This window comes from Anopheles merus, chromosome 2L (genome assembly GCF_017562075.2).
Source record: "Anopheles merus strain MAF chromosome 2L, AmerM5.1, whole genome shotgun sequence".
Taxonomy (NCBI): domain Eukaryota; kingdom Metazoa; phylum Arthropoda; class Insecta; order Diptera; family Culicidae; genus Anopheles; species Anopheles merus.
Window position 1 is genome coordinate 21,112,945 of NC_054083.1, and position 20,985 is coordinate 21,133,929.

Genomic DNA, 20,985 nt, shown 5'->3' on the forward strand with positions numbered 1-20,985 from the left:
GACGGCAATCTCTTTACACTTTTCCTACAAACTCCTTTTTCGAACTCACATACACACACATACACGTTGCACCGAAAATCAACACAAACCAGCTCACCCATTTCACCGTTCACGTGTATCACATTTCCACAGACGCCGTCCGGTGGATGTCCGGTGGACTTTGACCGGATTCTGTGCTGGCCGAAAACGGATCCCGGCACCTGGGCAGTGCTTCCCTGCTTCGAGGAGTTCAAAGGCGTCCATTACGATGTGACACGTAAGTAAACGAAGCAACTCGCTCGGCCGATCTTTTGATTACGCTGCCGCCCTGCAGATGTTCGGGCTTTTCGGGGGTACACACACACATACACACATGATGTATAAACTTTTAGACATGCTCACAGTGTGTCGCCTGTCGAACGAAATATGATCCAGAATCGAGACAGGGTCGTAACCGGGTGAGGGCTAAGTACACAAGAACATCAACGCACAGTCCTTCCGAAAAGTGGAAGGAAAGCAGAAAAAAGCTACCAAAAGTTTCCCTTCTCGAGTGTATTTTTCCGGTGAACACTTACACAATGGTGGTGCGTCAGTGCTCTGACGTACTACGAAGGGAGAAATTTAATAAAGCCGTTCAATGCAATCTGTCACTCGTTTTTTTGCGGACAGATACGTTTCGGCAAACTTTGCTGCTGGTACTCAACATGAAGAGCGGGCCTAAAACAATGTCCTAATAGTGGCACATTGTGTTGGATAAAAGTTTGGCCGAAAAGTTTGGCTTTAGTTTGCAGTTGATACCAATTTGCCAAAAATCGGGTAAGGCCGGGTGGGTATGGGCGGAACATAGCTTTGAAGCATATCAAACATGCTACCGATCAAAATAACTCGAGCTTACGTCGTACGTTCATATAACAGGAAATTGGACATTTTTCTGGAAAAGGAAGCGAAGAAAGCCAACGATCCGGATTCATAAAATAGGGGAACCGTTATTCTCGTTAAAGCAAGCCAATCTGCAGTCCTTCGTACATGTAGTGCCTTAAGCAACAATTAGAGGTAGCGTGACAGTTTGCATAAAATTTAAATGTTAGGATTATTTTTATGCATTGAACAAAAGGTACGTAATAGGATATAGCCAATATAAATCAAATACGTTACACCCTTATTTATGTTACGCTTTAATCCAAAAAAACTATTATTTTGATAAATGAATGAATTTCCGAGAATATTATTGAACATATTTAAAAAATAAAGAAATTGCAATCTAAGATTATTCTAATTCCAGTAACGAACACAATCGAATACTCACTACAATTATCTAGGCAGCACGTGTAGGTACTAGATTGTTGAGGACTTATGATAAAATTACACTCAAATCGACTTTAATAAAAACTCCTAAGATCGTCTGCGGTGCTGAACTGATAGACAGTACATATTGGTTTCGTACTAAATCAGCACCTTAAAATGTCAATTACTGAAAAAACTACCATGATTCAAATACGAATAATAAGCTTAAGTTATAGTTGACGTATGAAAAAAAAAAATCTATAATAATATGAAGAATGGAGATATGTGCAAAACTATCTAGAACTAACAATAGACGTCATTTTGAGAGCTTTCTTTTAAAATAAATGATGTTAAACTACCAACAAACACTTAATATGCACTTATATTCCACATTTCAAAAAGTTTTTGAAAAAAAACCTGAATTTCGTATTCGCGCTACCTCTATTTGCACCTTTAATTAAATACAGTGGATACCATTTTGCATATCTTCCGGCGCTTTACAACCACCGACGAAGAGAAAGGTACAAACTAGTATTATTCATTTTCTGTCAATCACAATACCCTTTTAGTAGTATGTTGTAGCATGTTGAACAAAAGATCAAAAGAACCCTCATTAGTAGGTTAACACATTCCAAAAGTACCCAATTTCACGAAAGACGCACTCTCAACCGACACGTTTGCACAATACCCACTCGCCCTACAACCTTCACAAAACTTTAAATAACATCCATTTATGAGCGTGTGTGCAAACATCCACCAAGCGACAGTTGAACAGACATAGGAAACCCTTTCTCTTTCCACAACGTCAACCTTCACCCTCCCTTTACCACACACACCGGTCTTACCACACTGGTATGACATTCAATTAAAGTTTCCCCGACGGCGTAATTGAAACTTGGTGCACTTGCACTTTCAACAACGCCCCTATAATGTAAACTGAGACACATCCTCCCCCCCCCCCCCACACACACAGAGCCACAAGGACCGAGGGAAACCTGCAGTCCCGCAAATCATCGAACCACAATTCAAGCCCGCTTCCCGGCCCCCTCGGAGCGATGGAAAAGGAAGGACAAACTTGCACTAACGGTGACAAACTTGAACTTGAAGTGCTGCTGTGGCGCTCCGCTGTGGCAGCACCATGGAATGACCATCCTCCGCCGCAAAGCTTCATTGGGTGTGTGGGGGTTTTGTGTTCACTCTCGCTGCACATGACTGTGCATTTTCTGGGCATTTGAACGTTCAACCAACGCATAACCGATCCATAGCCTTTCAGAGCGAAAGAATGGCGTTGGTTCTGAAATTTAATGAGCAATTAAATAATCTCCCACAAGCATCTGCCACTGACCAGTGGAAGGGCGGTTCGGGTAATACCCCAGAGCCATCACTGTACACATTAAACGATCAATCGTCGACGCTTTTCTGGGACGGACCGGAGGATAATTATTTCTAATGGGCTTTCCTGTGTTTGCATCTCTCCTTCGCCTCACCAGAGAATGCCACCCGCTACTGTCATCCGAATGGTAGGTGGGACAACTACAGCCACTATGCCGCCTGCCATCACGTGAACGAGCCCCCGCCGGACATTGTGGAAATTTCGTCCATCATCTACTACACCGGCTACATCCTCAGCCTGGTGGCGCTTAGTCTCGCTGTGATAGTTTTCGTTTACTTCAAGTAAGTGCGAAATAGCAACACCGTGTGGTTTTGTTGTGTAATGCTTGATTGGGGCGGATGATTGGCTTTTATGTTTGTTTTATCAATAGAGATCTACGCTGCTTGCGGAACACGATCCACGCGAATCTCTTCATCACCTACATCCTGTCCGCCTTGCTATGGATCATCATACTAACGCTGCAGGTAAGATTGAGTGTACAAAGTATTATTTTACAAATATTTATTCAAAATAAGGTAATTATAAGACTGCTTCCACAATTTATTTTCAATGTAGAAGATTACACTTTTTCATAATTGCAAATTCCCCAAAAAACAATCCCTTAAACATATCGTTAATCTTTATTTAACAGGCAAATCAGAAAAAAATCCATTTATTTAAGCACATTGTTTATTTTGAGAGCGTTTTGGCTGGAGAAAATAAATGCTGTATTTTTTTCTACGGATTTTGATATACATTTTAATGTCCTGTAATAATTCTCAACATGACGAAGAACAATTTGACTGTACTAGTTGAATAATGTACTAGCAATAGAAGTAAATTAGGGTCGATCTCCTGGAACAGTCGTCAACTTGCACGTCTTAGCAATATGTCTGTGATAGGAAGTCCCATACAGGTCTTTGAATTGGTCTTGAACCTACCCCGACTTTGGAAGCTGATCCTGATCCCATACCCATCCTGGAACTGGTTCCAAAACAATGTCGATTTTTTTACTTTCAGAAACCCGTTCCTGATGCATTTCCCAAATCTATACCAGTCCTGGTACTGTTCCCCAACATATACCTCGCTTAATAATGATACTGAGCTCTTACCAATCCTGGAGCATAAACAGAACCCATTCTGTTTATAATACTGACCCAGAACTTAGCGCGATCCTCGAACTGGTCCTGAACGCATGCCAATTCTGGAACTGATCCAGTCCTAGAACTGGATTTTAATTCATTCTTTTCGGGAGAGAAACGGTCTCATGGTACAGTCGTCAACTCGTACGACTTCATATCATGCTCGTCATGGGTTCAAGCCCCAAATAGACCATGCCGCCATAAGAGTAGGACTGACTATCCTGCTATGAAGGGGGGTAATCCAAAAGTCACTGAAAGCTAACCCAACAAGTGATACAGACAGGCCTTGACCGACAACGGTTGTTGAGCGAAAAATAGAAAAAGGCCTTTTCGGGATTGATTCTAAACCTATACGGTTGCTAAAACTGACCCCTTTTTTATTCAAACTAAAAAGTCATGGCTCTATCTCAATCATGTTTCTTGCGATATAAACAAATCGATTGAATGAACACTTTGGAACGCATCAAAAAACCAAAACAATCCCAAACAATGCAATACAAACAAATAATACTAAATAATACCAACTAATTTTCATTTTTATCATTTTTAAAGAGAAAGAAACGTACATAAATTTAGTGATCCTCATAAATTAAAAAATATGAAGTAATGCCTTTAAATGGCAAGGTTGCAACATTTTCATAGACATTTTCATTTAAGAAACTTTGCTATAGTAATAAGCTTAAAAAACCTTCAACATCTCATTTCAATAGTTGTTAGATATTAAATATCCATTTTTGCTTTGCTTACTACCCGAAATTTCCAACTAAAAACGTTACGATTTTCCCGCAGCTATCGAGTGGCAGCAGTACCGGCATGACGAGCTGCGTCATCTTCGTCACGCTGCTGCACTACTTCACGCTAACCAACTTCTTCTGGATGCTCGTGGAAGGTGAGTAATGCCGTAATATCTTGGTTGCAAAATAAGAATTGTACATTTTTCCTACAAAATGAACAATCACGCATAAAATTCTCAGCAAGTTTTTATGAAAGTGCGAAAAAAAAGAAAATACTTCCCACCGCTTGCAATTAGAACCGTTTAACAAGTTTCACGAGCTTTTCTGCGTATCCATAAGTCGAAAATATCAAATCACTCGTTGCCATACCAGCTTAGACTTAGGTGCTGCGAAATTATTTGTACTAACCAGTGCGTCAAGGTGCTCTCTAGCATTCGCGTTTCGCGAGAAAAGACCATGTCTCTCTCTCTTTCTCTCGCTCTCTCTCTCTCTTTCTCTCTCTCTCTCTCTCTCTCTCTCTCTCTCTCTCTTTCCCTCTTTAGCTCTATCTCTCACTGTCACCTGTAGCAACCCATTCTCGCCCGGCTCCCGTTTAAATAAACATCCAAACGATCTTTATTTGCACGGGAAACGTGAGCCGCCTGTCGAGTGGTTTTCGTCGCGTGTTGATATCATTAAATTTCGCTTCTGACAATACCGACACCGTCTCCACTTTCGTCCCGAGGGTTGATGAGCTTCCAACGAAAAGCTTACCAACCCGCCAGCTCCACCACAACACGGGGCTTCGTGGTAGCGACGATCGTTCGCACACGAAAAGCACACGAAACCAACTGCTGCTCAACCGTTTTGCTAATAAAATACCATCGCTCGGTTTCGTATCCGCCCATCGTTTGGTTGAAGCGTCTACTAGCGCCTGGCCGTGTTCTTCTGGCTTAGGGGATGTTTGGTCCTTCTTCTTTTTTTTGTCTCCCTTCCCCACTTCCAGGAAACTTTCGAAAAGCTACCCCAAAATGAGCCCACGCCAAGCGAAAGACACACAAACAAACACACGCACAGGAAACCCAACCCAACGCCAGAGCACAGTAAATGTTTAGTATTACTGCTTGCGCACGGGAAAGGAACGCGAAACCCTCTTACCCGGCGTAAGCGAATCCTGAGCTGTTTTTCTTACCACCACATCCTTCCCGGCGGAGAACGAGAATAGAAATACAAAAAAAAAATCGAAAGCTTTGCTCGTTGTTTACTGTGATGGTACTACTCGTCTACACACCGGCTCGTGTCGTATGTCGTTGCTATTCTGGAGTTATTTTTTCTTATTCATTTGCTGTCCTCCTCTACTCCAGCTGAAGGACGCTGGCAACGAAAGGCCATATTGCAGCACATCATGCGTTATCTTCGTCCCCTTCCTCTTCTCCTCTTTGCGCGCGTCCCCGGTTCCGTTGTTGTACCGGAAGAACAAAACAAACACTCCTACGGTAAGGCTGAGCTGGAAACAGGAAGCACTTGGCGCACAACATGGCAAGAAGCTAACGCAAACACATTCCGGCCGGCCATGTTTAACACTTATCCACATTTGCTAAAGTTTTGCACCAGTGGAATAGCCCGGCAGTCGGTCGTTCAGTATGTTTTCCTTTCAACGGGTAGCAAACACGCGCGTAATTGAAGTTTGGCGTTGACAATTCATTTAAAAGAACAACATCATTAGTTAGCAGTTAGTTAGTTTTTAAGACGTTTTTTCCCTTTGTTATGATTCATGGCTCGTACGACTTAATAACATGCCCCTCATGGGTTCAAGTCCCGAATAGACCGTGCCCCCATACGTAGGACTGACTATCCTGCTATGGTAACAATAAGTCACTGAAAGCCAAGCTCACTTTCTCTAGTGGGGGTACAGGCAGGCCTTGACCGACAGCGGTTGTTGTGCCAAGGAAGAAGAAGAAGAATTATTCATGGGTGGGTAAAAAAGATTTACAACAAGTTTAATTCAAATAATCTTTTACGGGCCGTTATTTTATTGAGGCAATCTTTACCGTGCAATTAAATTGTTTGTTTTGTGCTCGTCTATACGCCTGAAGTTATGCCAAATTACGCCTAAAGCTATGCAAATTAATGACGCACTTTGGCTTTAGTAATGGTTTAATCTAATTAGGTTATCATTTTATTTTTTGTTTTTCATACATGTCAATGTCACGTCATTGTTGATGTTTTGGTCATGGATATTTTTAAATTCCACTCAATGGTGAGTTATTTGTTCTATTTGATAGACTTATATTGACTTTTATGTTTTACTCTTTAAAAAATGCGCTGTTTTATTCCGCATTCCAAGAGGTTGATCATAAGTTACTAGAACATTGTTGAGCAAAACTCCATTTCCAAAATATGTCACCATTCAAAATAATTTCAACTTCCCACAACACACCAAAGATAATCTTAAATATTGTAAAATACTTGCGTTCCAGCATTCCAGTCCCCTAGCATGATTGCTGCAGCAGATACACAAAAATCAGCATTAAAACACGTTCGTCCAGTCTATTCTGCTTCGCCAAGCCAGCCAGTCTCTTACGCGAGACTAATGCGAGTTGATCGTTCGTGAAAACACTGTCACAAAACCAGTCGTCATCTTTAGCGCCAAACGAACCAAATGGCTAACCGTCTCCCAGTTGCACCGGACCGGGTGCAGCAACAAAGTTGCAACAGGGGTAGTCTTTTCTTTCGTTTTTTCCTTCCAACCATCGGTGAAATCGATTTTAAGACGGACCAGAACGTGAACGTGAGCAACATCATAATGAGCAGCTGCGAGGATTTGACTGCGATGGTTGCACGGTGTGTCTTAACTAGGTTCCATCGCCAGACCCGTCCATTACAAACAAGTTGGTTAAAAGATAGCACCCGGTGGTGCAACTGCATTACAGGAGAAGAAGACAGTTCTTTATGTATTTGGTCGAGATTGGAGTTATCTTTGAGGGGGGTTTTCTTTCCAAAAGATAGTACTAATATCCTTCGTGGTGTAGTAATGATGCTGTACGAAATATGATCATGATTATGGTCAGCATAATGATGGGGTTGTAATGGGTTTGTAATATAATGCTCTCATTATTTCTCCGACAATCACATGCAATCATTTAAAGTTCCTCAGGAAGCGAAACGCTCCAAAAATCGCATCTCTCTTCTTCATTATTCTGCTGGTCCAGTAAGACATTTTGAAAATAATTTACAATTTGCATCCATTTTCTTACTGAGCCAATGTAGAAGATTATTGCGCAAGATTTGTTTCGCCGATTGCATACTGACAGGCGCTTTACTGTTTTAAACTTTTTTTTACAATACTTGTTCAATTCGATTTTACGGATCACGGAAGAAGTAACTCCCTTGGCCTACCAACGAAAAAAAGCTGATAAGCTGAAAAGAAAATGTAAGAAATTATTTTATTTTATTCCCAATGTTATTACCCTGCCCACTCCCAACTGTCCTACCAGCTTGATAGTAAGTTCGGATGTTGACATTATCCTTGACCGAAAATAATTGTTATCAAATCACGCCCAGACCCTTCTTTGTTCCCATAATCCGGTGGAACGGTATTACCGGCGTCTTACCGGGTGCTCAATTTCCACCCCAAGCCGCAGCACTATAGCAACGAAGAAAAAATGCCTCAGGACGGTGACATCAGTCGGGTGATGGGCTTGCTCTTTTTTCTTCCCTCATTACTTCCCCTTTACAAATACGACAAGTACAGACAAATCGTGCGCTAGAGCAGCGGAAGCTTTTCGAGCTCCCAGTACCGATGAAACAGCTATAGTGCGATGTCTAATGGTAAGAGCACAGAGCGGAAGGAGAGGGGGGAAATCGAGGATTGAAGATAAATATTGATTATGGATTCATCGTTCAATCGTTTGCCGTTTGGCCGGAGGGGATAAGTGGCGCCGCGGCAACAGAACCGGAGAAAAAGGAAGCCGAAACGATGGAAGATTATGGTCTTATGTCCTTGGCTGAAGCACGAACGTTAATGGTGGGATTAACTGGGTTAAATCGATCCTGAACCAAACCAAGCGTCTGGGCTGCCATCGACGCCCACGCACCCAACCTCCACGGCAACATTATATTACACTTCACAACGACCTGCGTCCGGAATTGAGTTTTGCTGGAAAAAAAAAACGCAACGCAAAGTTTGCCTAAGCATGCCCTTCCCTGGAGCATCTTTTAGGTGCGTTTGAGCTTACAACATTTTACTGCCCACACTACCCTCCCGAGGGCGTGAATCTCGGATCTTGTTTTTGGGATTGGATTTCAAGCGATCGAGGAGAGATTTAGCTTACGTTTGACTTTGGATTAGACAAAAGGGATCGAACACGAAATGTTTCGCTATGCTAAAGCAATTGCTGCCAAAGAGCTCATCCTAACAGCGTATCTGCATGATTTGAGGAGTAATTTGGTCTGGATTCTACGTTTTCGATTTTGAAGCCGGACGATTTGATTCAATGCATCGTCAATCCATATTCATTGCAGCAATTAACGCAATGACACAAATTGCTTTTAAGTCCGTCGCGTACTCTGGCAGGCCTGTGAGATTGAGTGAGAATGTACTTTAAAAGCCTGTTTCCTGCACAATGAACGTGCTCTGTAGTGGATAGACGGTTCTGCCCAACTCCTGCTTAGCACTGCACCGCTCCTATCGAGTACACTAATTGCAATAAGCTCGTACCATTCCCTTGCAGCACGTCCGATCAATTAGAGCAGGAAACTAAACAAGCATTAAAAGCTGCCCGTGTGGTTAGTACGAGTAACCCATTGATTGTTTGAAGGATTTTTTCCAGTGTTTGCTTGATTCTTTTTAATTGTTTTGAAGCTTTTTTTTATATTTTTTTAGTTTAATTTTATTGGACATTATTTGACAAACTGTCTAAGAAAATTTTGTATAATGCCTGAAAGTAAGGGATTGCATGTTAACTTTATTAACTTTTTTACACTAATATTGTGAACTATTTTTTAAAGCAGGCTAGTGTCAGAATAAATTTTCAAACTATACAGAACAAAAAAGTTGTCAAATTGTGCACTAATCATAATCTTTTTCAAAGTTAAAACCTTACCACAGCTCAACAAGCTTGCTAAACGCCTAAAAGTATGCACTACAATTTAGAAAATACAACTAAATTTTCCTACATTTTTTGTGCTCGCATTCGTTACCAAGCATAAACCAGCCTAAAGGGCAGGTGTCCAGTAACGCCCAATTAACTCTCATTTTGCCTTATTTTGCATAATTAAAGCTTGTTGTACTATTAAGAACGATAATTTACAATTAAGTTTTACGGCTCAGGTCCTTTCTAAACGTTTTCAATAAATCGTGACTTTATCGCATTATCGACATTCCTAGCCTCATCGTAAAAACAAACCATCTACCACCTGGCCACACGATACAGGCACGCACAAAACCGAACTCATGGAAAAGTCCTATCTGCTCTCTCCTGCATACCATATGTGTTCCACCACCGCAAGCAAAACAAAAACAATCACACAACGATACGCACGTTGACGAGAAAAGTTTCACTTCCTCTACTGTACAAGAGAGAGCAAGAGAGAGTGAAACACCAACAGCAATAACTTTTTTCAATTTAGCTGCACACTCATTAAGCCAACAGCCAACGACACCACAACCGGGCAAGTGAGGCTAAAGAGGTTCTTGCAGGTTGCTCAGATTATTAATGAGTGCAACATTAAACATTCTAACACGCTATACGGTGTACCGAACACGTAGCAGAATGCGGGAGAAAAGTTTTCCATTTAGATGCTTTCCTCCTGCCAACTTCTATTATTTTACTAAAACCATGGGAACGCTTTCAGCTCCTGTGTACGTCGTGTGTTTCTCAGCGTAAAATTACAAAGGAAAAGTTTCCCATTTAGAAACGGATGCTCACTGTGCTTTTGGATAACTTTTATCAAAGGTGAATATTATGGGTGCTCTTTTTCGTTGAATTGTGCTTTGTTTTGTTAGAACGTGTAGTGCGAGCAACGCCGTGCCATCATGGATAGCAAAAGAAAGCTGTTAATCCTCCCGGCACGTCATTTTTGGGATCTACGCCTTACGTTTTCGGCTGCTAAGCTGGGCTAAAAATACAAGACCTTCGCGCCGATGCTCCAAGATATTTTGTTTCTCGGCTGTATCCAGGATTAACGAAAAAATCATTATTACAGCGCAATATTCCTCCTTATTTTTTTCTATGCATTCACTGTCTTACTTCACCAGCCGATGTGTTGTACCCATTTTGATCGTTTGCTCGAAAGCTATTAACGAGACACTAATCCCGTACGAATCGCATACATCTCGCTGCCACCGGGCCATGTATCAGTATTTAAAAGCTCCTTTGCCTTGACCGGCTTTCCGGGCGGTTGGTGGATAAGGCGGTTCCCAGCTACACAGCTTGGCTGTAATTAAGCTCTTGGTTGTTTCGTTCGCATTGGCCCTACGCTTCTATGGAAAGGGATTTTATTCTCAACCCATCGGAAACGCCTATTCCAGATCCGTAGACTTTACGTACGCCATGTGTACGCTAGTGTTTCCCGCACGAGTTTATGATACGTTTCGTTGCCGTTGTTCGACATGCTGTGAAAATCTTCCTTCCATCAGTTCTCGGCAGCTGTCGATGCATGATAATCACTATCACTTTCACAGCGTTGTTCCGGTAGGAGGGTAGGATTTATCGGAAAGGAATGAATCTTTTACTGAAGAGAACTGGGTTCGAAGTTGTTCTTACCATGTAATTTGATCTGCTAGCTTTTTTTATTTCTTTCCAGCTGGTAGGAATCATTTTCTTATCACATTTTCCATCTCATTTCAGGGCTCTATCTGTACATGTTGGTGGTGGAAACGTTTTCGGGTGATAATTTGCGCTTCAACATGTATGCCGCCATCGGTTGGGGTAAGTGTAGCAGAGCGCCGGTAGGCGATAATTCATTGCTGGTATAACAGGAATGATTTAGCTTCCGAAATCCGGTTGATTTTGGTGTATTAATGTGTTTTAGTGCTTTCTAGGTTGGTTCTAGGTCGCATTAGAGTAGTTTTATTAAAAGTTTCTCAAAGTATGCAATTCACATCCCAAAGCGCCCAAATGTATGTAATCAACATAACAAATTGCCTAACTGTATGCAACTTTGATTTAAAAGATTCTGATTAATACACCAGTTTGTATTAAACTTTCATAATTTTAGCCCTTCATCGCTTTAAGTTACTCACAAAACCATTTAAACCAGGCAACCGTCTCACACTATATCGTCTCACACATCACTATAAAAAATGCATTTCCTTTAACGCAGTCTTCCGTGGAACCCACTCAAAGTTAGATTATCTTCGTACGCGCGTGTACCACAAACCTATCCCACTGCGGCAAGTGGCCAATCGAATGCAGTTAAATCCCGAAGGTCTCGGTGCAAGTGCAATAAAGAACGGAGAGGGGGGAAAAAAAGCACAGAACAGCCAGCGGGCTGGGACAACCATTATCACCACAATAAACACTAAATAAATTGTCCATTTCAGTGTGGCGGCCATTATTTCGAACCGGCGCTCAGGACCTAAAGCCTCGATCCGTATGTCCTTGCCTTTGGATTGGCTTTTGGTAGCAAAAACGGTACCGTACAGTCTGGCACAGTCTGGTGTTGGGGACGATTTCCCAGCACAGGGATGGCAATTCATTGTCTGTTTTTTTGTTCTTCTTTCCTCTACTCTCTTTTGCTTGCAATTCCATTTCGTAAGCAATACAAAAACAACGAATATCACTACCATTACATGAAATGTCCTAACGGTTGGGAAGCTTCTGGTTTTTTTTTTGCTGTCCTCACAGGACTTTCTTTTGCTTTCTTTTTGAGCTTTCGCTCGCTCTCGGGTAATTTAGCACATTTGCCTTAAAGCCACCGAGATTGCCTGTGGTCGCCCCGTGAGGGCAGTTATTGGCAGTGAAACAGTACTGCTATCAGAGGAGGAAACGTACGAAAGTAGCGCACCAACGGGTGTTATAAGCATTTAGTATTAAGAGTCGATTTTGGAACAATGAACAAAAGAGGAAGCAGCTGGTCGTTATCATTATTACGCAGTAATTATCTTTCCAACCGATTAAGCACAACGTATTGATAGCTTGGAGCCTCTCTTTTTAACTGAGTCGTTTCAATTTACTATCAAAATGTGCTGCTAACCACTTTGCTATGAGTTTGTTTAACTTTTAACCTACTGTCACATAAACTTTCGTTCATTAAACCAACTTTTTCCCGCTTTTTCCGTTTCCATCTCCCCTCTCAGGCGGACCGGCCATTTTCGTCATACTGTGGGCCATCGCGAAAGGTATCACCCTGTCCGGGCAGGGCAAAGCGGACACGGTAAGTAAGCAAAACCCGGAAGTGGTTACGTCCCATTCCAGCTCGCACTTTCCCCGCCCAAAATCCAATCGACGAAACAATTATCGTTTGTACTAGGGGAGGCGATGGTGAAAGTGAAAGTTCAAATCGTTATTAACTTTTTCCAAGTGGACCTTCGAAAAACTAAAACTCGCTCGCATCTAGTTTAGTGTAAACTCCTCTTTTCTTCCAGGCCGCATCGCTGCATGCGTTGTTGTGTAATTCCGTGTCATGCCGTGCCAGTTTTCAATGCTTTACCACCCATGGCTAAAACTTTTGGTGGGGCAAAAGACACCATTAGTGGGCGGCCAGCTTCCGGGAAATTGTTTTACCCTCACACACACACACACACACACACACACACACACACACACACGTGGGAGAAAAGTTTTTACGCATCAACTTTTGCCTCGTTGTTAGTAAACTTTTGGGGCTAGGGCTTTGTAAATTGAAATGATAACAGTTGTATCATTATCTCTGTCTGTTTAGATTACTGAAGCTATCCTTCAAAATTACGCACCAAAGGGCTTAACTTCATTTTGCACCGCGCCCAGGTGCTTAACGCCGAAAGTTATGCAATTATACTTTTATATTAATTTCTACATTAGTTTTGATTGAAAATAATGTGGAATGTTAATACAACATGTCAGAAATGAGGGTTGAGAATTGTTTTCCAATATTACTCTACACAAAGTTGATTAATTACCCAGAGTGAATTACGGTTATTCTTATTATATTGTTACAATTTTAAACTCGATTGAGGGGTTTTTTTAGGTAAAAAAGGTTTAAAAAGAAAACCTAATCTACATAGGATAAATGCACCAAAAAATGTTTGCAATTTAGAGTGGTAAGATTTTGTTGAATTTAATTAGACAGTAAAATATTTATACCATTTTTTATTTTATTTTCTTTTAATTATTTCATAATAAAAGCAACAAGTTTTCTAAAAAATACATATTTTGCAATGTTTTTGGCCTTAGTGATGGTGTGTTCTTATAGTTGATTTATTGTGTGATGAAATATGAAAAATATTAAAAATAACCCAATCGAAGCTGAGTATTGAAGCAAGTTTAACAAGAATAGCGAAGATTACAGTCATAATTTTGAATTTCTGCCTAGCTAAATGAACTGAAATGTTTATTTTTTCACTGATGAAAATAAACAATGAAGCATTTTAAAACTATTCAAAAGGGTGTGCTTGATTTGAAGATGAATGTGAATTTTTGCTTTTGTTTGGCAAATTGTTACCAAGCTTCTTATTTACATTGTCATGGGCAATTACAGGCCATACATCTCGAATGATTGGATCTTGTCACATTTGAAGGCAAATGTTGAACTCAATCTGTTTGTAAAAAAAACTTGAAAAATCCAATAAGTTTATAAAATAAATACCTTTAAAATAATACGTATAATGTAACCGATCTCTGCCCAAACAGTGGTACACCAACCACACTTTCCTACTAAAAGTGCCATCAACAACTTCGGACAGAACAAAAATCCACCCGAATCTCTCCCTCAATTAGTGGTGAATATTTGTTTTTTCCTCTGTTGTTTTCTTTAGCCCTCAAAATACTGCCCCACGATCAGTGGCAAACCATTGGCACGAGCAGGTTTGGAAGGTTTTGGTTTCGGCCGGAGTTGGGTGTCCATTCCGTCCGACACTCGAAACCGGAAAATAATTGTTCCGCAAGAAAGAAAAAGAAGGTAGAAGGAAAGACTAAGAACGCCACTCCAGAAAAGCTTTTCCACCGGCTAGTCTGCTGATGCAATTCGATTCTTTCCGAGCGGAAAAGTGGAAATGAATATCAAGAAAGCCCGAAAGCAAACAAAACCATAAGAACACACCGACACACATACACACCTCTCACTCGTTAAATGGGCGCCGGCCAAAATTGCCACTTTAACGGCTGTTGATATTCATGTCGTTCGGGGAAAGAAAGGGCAGAAGGCAAGTAGGAGTGTAGTGTTCCATTTCAGGGCAGCAAGAATGGAGCGTAAGATGACTTTTCCAAGAGCTTTTTTCCTCCCTATTTACCCTCATCCCACGCTCCTTCCCTCCCCTACCTCCTCTCCACTATTCATTTCCTTCGTTCAACCGAACGAAAACAACTCCCAGCGCCGTAGTATAATGACCTAGTTTAGATTTTTCCCGGAAAAGCCTTTCCAGTCCCGTTCGATCGATGGCGGAAAGCCACTCATGTCGTTATTGTGTTTTGCTTGTATCGTTTATTACGGATTCGGGCGGGAATGCTGCCCCACCTCCAGCTGGAAATCGAATGCTCCTGGATGCGTGAGTCAGTCGTCGACTGGATTTTCCAAGGGCCGGTCTGTGCAGTGCTGATCATCAATCTAGTATTTCTCATACGAATCATGTGGGTAAGTCAAGCCGTCTCGTAATGCCAGTCATACATCCCAACCCTTTTCCGTTTAACAATGGTCCTTTTTACCGCACAAAACCCAGGTGCTTATCACGAAGCTACGATCGGCGAACACGGTCGAAACGCGCCAGTACCGGAAGGCATCGAAGGCACTGCTCGTGCTGATACCGCTGCTGGGCATCACGTACCTGGTTGTGCTGGCCGCGCCCGCCGAAGGCGTCGTCAGTGACATTTTCGCCATCGCCCGAGCGCTGCTGCTCAGTACACAGGTAAGTTGGGGCGCGCAAAAAGGGGAAAGGCATACGTCTACTCATTACCCGGTAATTGTTGGCGAGTAAATCGGTTGCTGCTGTGCGGGGACTGCAAGGTGGGAGCTATTAAAATATTATTTTTAATTCAAGTCGACAAACACACGCAAGCTTTTGTTTTTTGTTTCATTATAAAAGGTTCTCTCAACGGCACATGTTTTAAATTGCAAATAAAATTTTAATTTTCATTCCGGTTCAAATTGTGAATTGTCACTTGTTCTTCTTCTATTTGGCGTAACGTCCTACGTGGATGCCGGCCCTTATAGGGCTTTCGAGAATTAATTCATTACCACGCAGCCGGATAGAAAAGCCTTGAACTAGGGTTGAACCCATGACGGGCATGTTATTAAGTCGTTCGAATTAACGACTGTACCATGGTACTGTCCCTCATTGAATTGGCACATATCGATGCATTTATGGAAACATTTTTAGTATTAAATTCAAATGGATTTCTACAAATTTAAAAATTTAGAAGAGCTCATTGCAAAGGACATGTTTTGAATTGCTACATGTAGCATACAACATTTAACGCTAGATGGCGCAAATGTTGATTTACAGGAAGACACTATGCTTAAGGGTCACTTAGTAATCATGAATTGAAAGTGTACGTGAAATATGGTTTTTCGATGATATCTCAAAAACTACTTATCAACATTGTAGAAGATTCCATATCAATTCAAAGAATATTCTATTTCAAAATTATTTGCAGCAATTGTACCGGTACAATTTTAAACCAAACATATTCAACCATATCAAACATATAAGCGGGTTGGTAAAAACCAGTCCCGCTGACATTCAAGTTTTCACCGTGAACTAGTTTTGGGTTTGATGAATCTTGCATTGAGATTCATACATATGATCAACTCATCATTTAGATGAATCTCTAAAGATGTATGAATGCCTCCCAAGATTAATGTTTCTCCAAGGAAATATGAGTCTCTTTAGAATCCTTGGGGATTCATGAATCTCGAATGATTCCAGGGAAACCAGGGATCCATGAATCTTAAAAGATGTACCATTTTGAAAATATTTAATATGCGTGATCCAATGATGCAGTGGTTATCTAGCACGACATAACAACATGCCCGTCGTAGGTTCATGCCTCGCATGACCCGTCTCCCATAAGCAAAAGAAACTATCAGGCTACGTGGTACTTGCCAAGATGCCTGGAATGCTTGAATGGGCTGTCATGACCACGTAGGTAGTAGTGATGGGCGGGTCGACCCGAACCTATCGAGTCGGAGCCATCCGTAAGCGACCCGGAGTCGTTCGGGTCGACCCGAAGGGTACAAGTAGGTTCAGTGGTTGTAACGACTCCGGTAGGTGCGAGAAAGCATAAGCGACTCCTACCCGTGGGTGCTGCGAGTTCGGGTCGGGTCGGGCCACGGTAGGTTTAGTTTGACCCGTGGGTGCAGCGAGTTCTGGTCGACCCGAAAGATCAGTAGGTGCAAGAAAGCATAAGCGACTCCGACCCGTTGGTGCAGCGAGTTCGGGTCGGGTCGGGCCACGGTAGGTTCAGTTTGACCCGAGGGTGCAGCGAGTTCGGGTCGACCCGACTGATGAGTAGGTGCGAGAAAGCATAAGCGACTCTGACCCGTTGGTGCAGCGAGTTCGGGTCGGGTATTGAACCTACCTTGACTCGACCCGACCTCGCTGCACTCTCGGGCCAAACTGAACCTACCGTGGCCCGACCCGACCCGAACTCGTTGCACCAACGGGTCGGAGTCGGTTATGCTTTCTCGCACCTACTGATCTTTCGGGTCGACCCGAACTCGTTGCACCCGCGGGTCGGAATCGATTCTAGCTGGCTCGCACCCGACTCCGGGTCGGGTCGTGAAATGAATCGTATGACCCAACACTACTAGGTAGTGACGCCAAGAAGAAGAATAATAAGAAGTTCAAGCTCTATGAATTTTAAAGAAAACCCCAGATATTTGAGATTCATGAATCTTTCGAGATGGTTACATCTTTCGAGATCCTATTTCTTGCACTTATTATTTTAAATAAATGATAAAGTGTATTAATGTCCTGGACCGGTCTGGTGGTACAACCGTCAACTCGTACGACGTAACAACATGCCCGTCATGGGTTCATGACCCGAATAGACCGTGCTCCCATACGTAGGACTGACTATCCTGCCATGGTAACTTCACTAGTGGGTGCTAGCAGGCCTTGACCGACAACGGTTGTTGTGCTAAAGAAGAAGAAGAAGTATTAATGTCCTAAACTAAATCAAAAATACCCATTTATCAAATGCATTTTAGCAGAAATCAAGTGTAATTCGATTTAACTGGATATTAGACTAGCAAGGATGCCTCGAAAACGCATAAACAGCGATTCTCGCGAACAGACAGAATGGAAAGCCGCATTTTATTTGAAATATGCGACTATTTATTACAAAAAATCATGTTCATTTACATTTGATCACTAGATGGAAATGGAAATCAAAAACCTCCCAGTGTGTTGTAATTTAAAATATACAATACTTTTGACACCATCATTTAAAAAAATTTAAATGATTATTTAAAACTCCTTACAAAAGCATAAGCGGCAATCCCATTGTAAACTTTTCATATCCCTCAACATTGATCTACCCACAAATGGACAACGGTGCAACTATGTAAAGCATTGCAACTTGTTCCACGCTAACAGAACAGGACCGCCGACCGTTTGAAGCGGGAACTAAATTAGCTTTCCCCTGTCCAGTTACAGCAGGGAGTAGCGTTAAGTGTGAAAAAACAGGCCATCCCGCTCGTAGAAATCCAAACAACTCAAACTACACAAAGTACCAGCAGTATCGTGCACAAGCTCACCACAAGCTCTCACTTTTGAATTACTCTGTACAGCAGCAGTATTTTCCAGCGTTTCAAATCCCTGACATCTTCTATTACGCTAATCTGAAATTGAAACATAACGCAACGAAATCCGCACACGCGGTAGCAAAAGCGCATCAGCCCACGCGTGTTTGGTGGCAAAGCACGAGCGAGCCCACCCCGTTGCAAATAATTTGTCACACATTTAGACCGGCAATGCAGGCTCATGTAGCCGTGTGTATTAATGTCACTCTCTGCATTCCTGCCTAAATTAAGCCCCTTTGCTTGCCAGCGAAAATCAGGTTGAACGTGCGATCCTGGGCAGCGTAACGGACCAACAGGAGCTGATGGGGAGAATATGTTGTAATGCACATCAAAGATGAAACAATAAGCGCTGATGATGGGGTAGATAAACCTCATTCATTGGAACGATGTGAGTATGTGTGTTCGTGTGGGTCTGTGCGTGCATGCGAGAGTGCTGATTGCATTCTTTGATAGTGGAACCCGCAGGCGTTGGGTTGTGAATGGTTTTAGCGCACGCTACATAAACAGATCACCGCGATGACAGCAATGATGGGGTAGGTGTTGTGGTGTAGCCGGAGTTTAATGAATGGTTACATTTGCAGGCATTTAATTGTAGAGATTATGGCCGCCTCGATATGTTTGGGTGGGATGTAAATTTACACATAGGGCGTTAGACATGGTGCTAAATATGCATTCCTTTCAAGGGCAATTAGAGGAAAACTTTGCTTAATTTGTTGCTTGCACATGTTTCTGTTTTAACTAGAAGCATTTGATAGTGATCCGTTTAATTGTTTGTCAAATTAATTCACATAAAATCAAGTTTTACAATTACGATAATCACGCCATAATTCAAGGTATATGCGTATACAGAGCGAATGCATGTTCAATCAACAACTGCGCACACCTGTATTGGACGATACTGCTTAATTCATGTACTTGATAATTACGATTTATAATTGGATTTTCATTCTGCCATTATTAGTTCGATCGCTGGTATCTCTTTTGCACAGTGGGTGTTATAATTCCACACAACTTGCAGCATTTGTTCCAACCATCGTCACGCTAATTTGTACGATTTATTGCTTTAACCTTGTTTATCGAAGGCAATTTCATAAAATGTAATTAATCTGACCACTAAAGCTGATTTAGTAACGCAATGACTGTTGGTTGTTTATCATTGCTATTAAATTAAAAGTCACTCGCAAACCAATCATCTGAATTCATTAATTAACAATGAATGGAAATAAATCGTCCGAATAACATTACGAACAGGTTTTGTACTGCTCATATCACCATAAAGTACATACAAAACTAGCTAATGTTCTTGCTCCTGTGGTGTACGATCGTAGAAACCCCACGAAGACGACAAGCGCGCTATAATTCCACCACAGGCAGCGCAAAGAGACCGCGTCATAATTCCACTCCCATTCATAAACCACATCCTGCACCATTCGCTACCAACCAGCGCAAATTGGAGCCGATTTTTCCATCGCCCGCTAATTCCACACACATCACAGCACGACGACAACAGCGCATCATCCGAAAGCACTTTCCCACCGTGCAAGCTTTCCGGAGTTTAGTGGCGCGGTCTCATTTGTGAAAGTGTTTTTCCGTATTTTTCCTTTTCCTTTCGTTTTCACGCATTGCTTTTTGCTTCCTCCGTACTGTCTTTATCCCTGCACACAACAACAACAGCAGCCTCCTGATGGCATAAATTTTCACACTCACTAACTCGCACTATAATGCCTGCGCTTTCTTCTTTTATTCTTCTCGCCTACCTGTAGGGACTATCTGTGTCACTGTTCTACTGCTTCCTCAACTCGGAGGTACGGTTAGCGCTGCGCCATCGGCTGGAACGGTGGAGGGACGAGCGGAACATTCGTCTCGGTCAGGTCCGGCAGCGAAGTCGACGGTAAGTGCATTTTCGGTCCAACAGACGGCAATCGGCAGCGTGGTGCGAAGAAGAAGCTTTCCTCAGAAAAGACTTGCATTATTTGTGGGCTGCTATATCTTACGAAGACAAATTATTCACACCTTAAAGACTGCGTTTGTATCTGGTCTAAGTTGTGCTTTAAACCTACAAAGCTGACGGATTAGCATGGCGATGAAAGAGTATTTATACACATGGGCTGTGAGAAAAGCATAATCGCGGGCAATGAAAAATGCATCTCGAAAGGCAATTTAATTGGACGAGTCTTAGTATAGGCTGTTGTCTGACCTCGTGAGCGGAAGATTATAAATTTCCTGGAGTATTTTTAATCCACAAATAGTCCCAGCTGTGCATTGCTTATAATCCGTTCTACTTTAACCCTTCACTGCGCAGTAAAGACACATAAAAGGACTACCCAGAGACTTCAATTGCCTTTTCGGTGCTTATTGCTTAAATTCAACTACAAAAGGACACCACATATACACCGAAGGGTTTTTCCGCAACTCAATTTAATGGGCTACCATTAAAAATGTGGGTAGAAGGTTCCCTCCCCGATCGTACACATGTGTCTGTGTCTGGCGTCTGCTCTTTTGTTCCTTCGCGGTGAAGGTTACGGTCACAAACGGGCGTCGGATGCCTTTTTTC

General features: G+C 42.1%; 1 protein-coding gene across 1 annotated transcript in view; it reads left to right on the forward strand.

The window, feature by feature from the left end:
* The window catches only part of LOC121592277 (diuretic hormone receptor), a 32,335-nt gene that overhangs the window by 1,492 nt on the left and 9,858 nt on the right, over nucleotides 1-20,985 (forward strand). Inside the window, exons 3-11 of the mRNA XM_041913676.1 lie at nucleotides 133-256; nucleotides 2,754-2,937; nucleotides 3,027-3,120; nucleotides 4,567-4,666; nucleotides 11,342-11,422; nucleotides 12,793-12,869; nucleotides 15,153-15,263; nucleotides 15,349-15,534; nucleotides 20,195-20,322. Coding sequence (XP_041769610.1) covers nucleotides 133-256; nucleotides 2,754-2,937; nucleotides 3,027-3,120; nucleotides 4,567-4,666; nucleotides 11,342-11,422; nucleotides 12,793-12,869; nucleotides 15,153-15,263; nucleotides 15,349-15,534; nucleotides 20,195-20,322 — 1,085 coding nt within the window. The remainder of the gene's footprint in view (nucleotides 1-132; nucleotides 257-2,753; nucleotides 2,938-3,026; nucleotides 3,121-4,566; nucleotides 4,667-11,341; nucleotides 11,423-12,792; nucleotides 12,870-15,152; nucleotides 15,264-15,348; nucleotides 15,535-20,194; nucleotides 20,323-20,985) is intronic.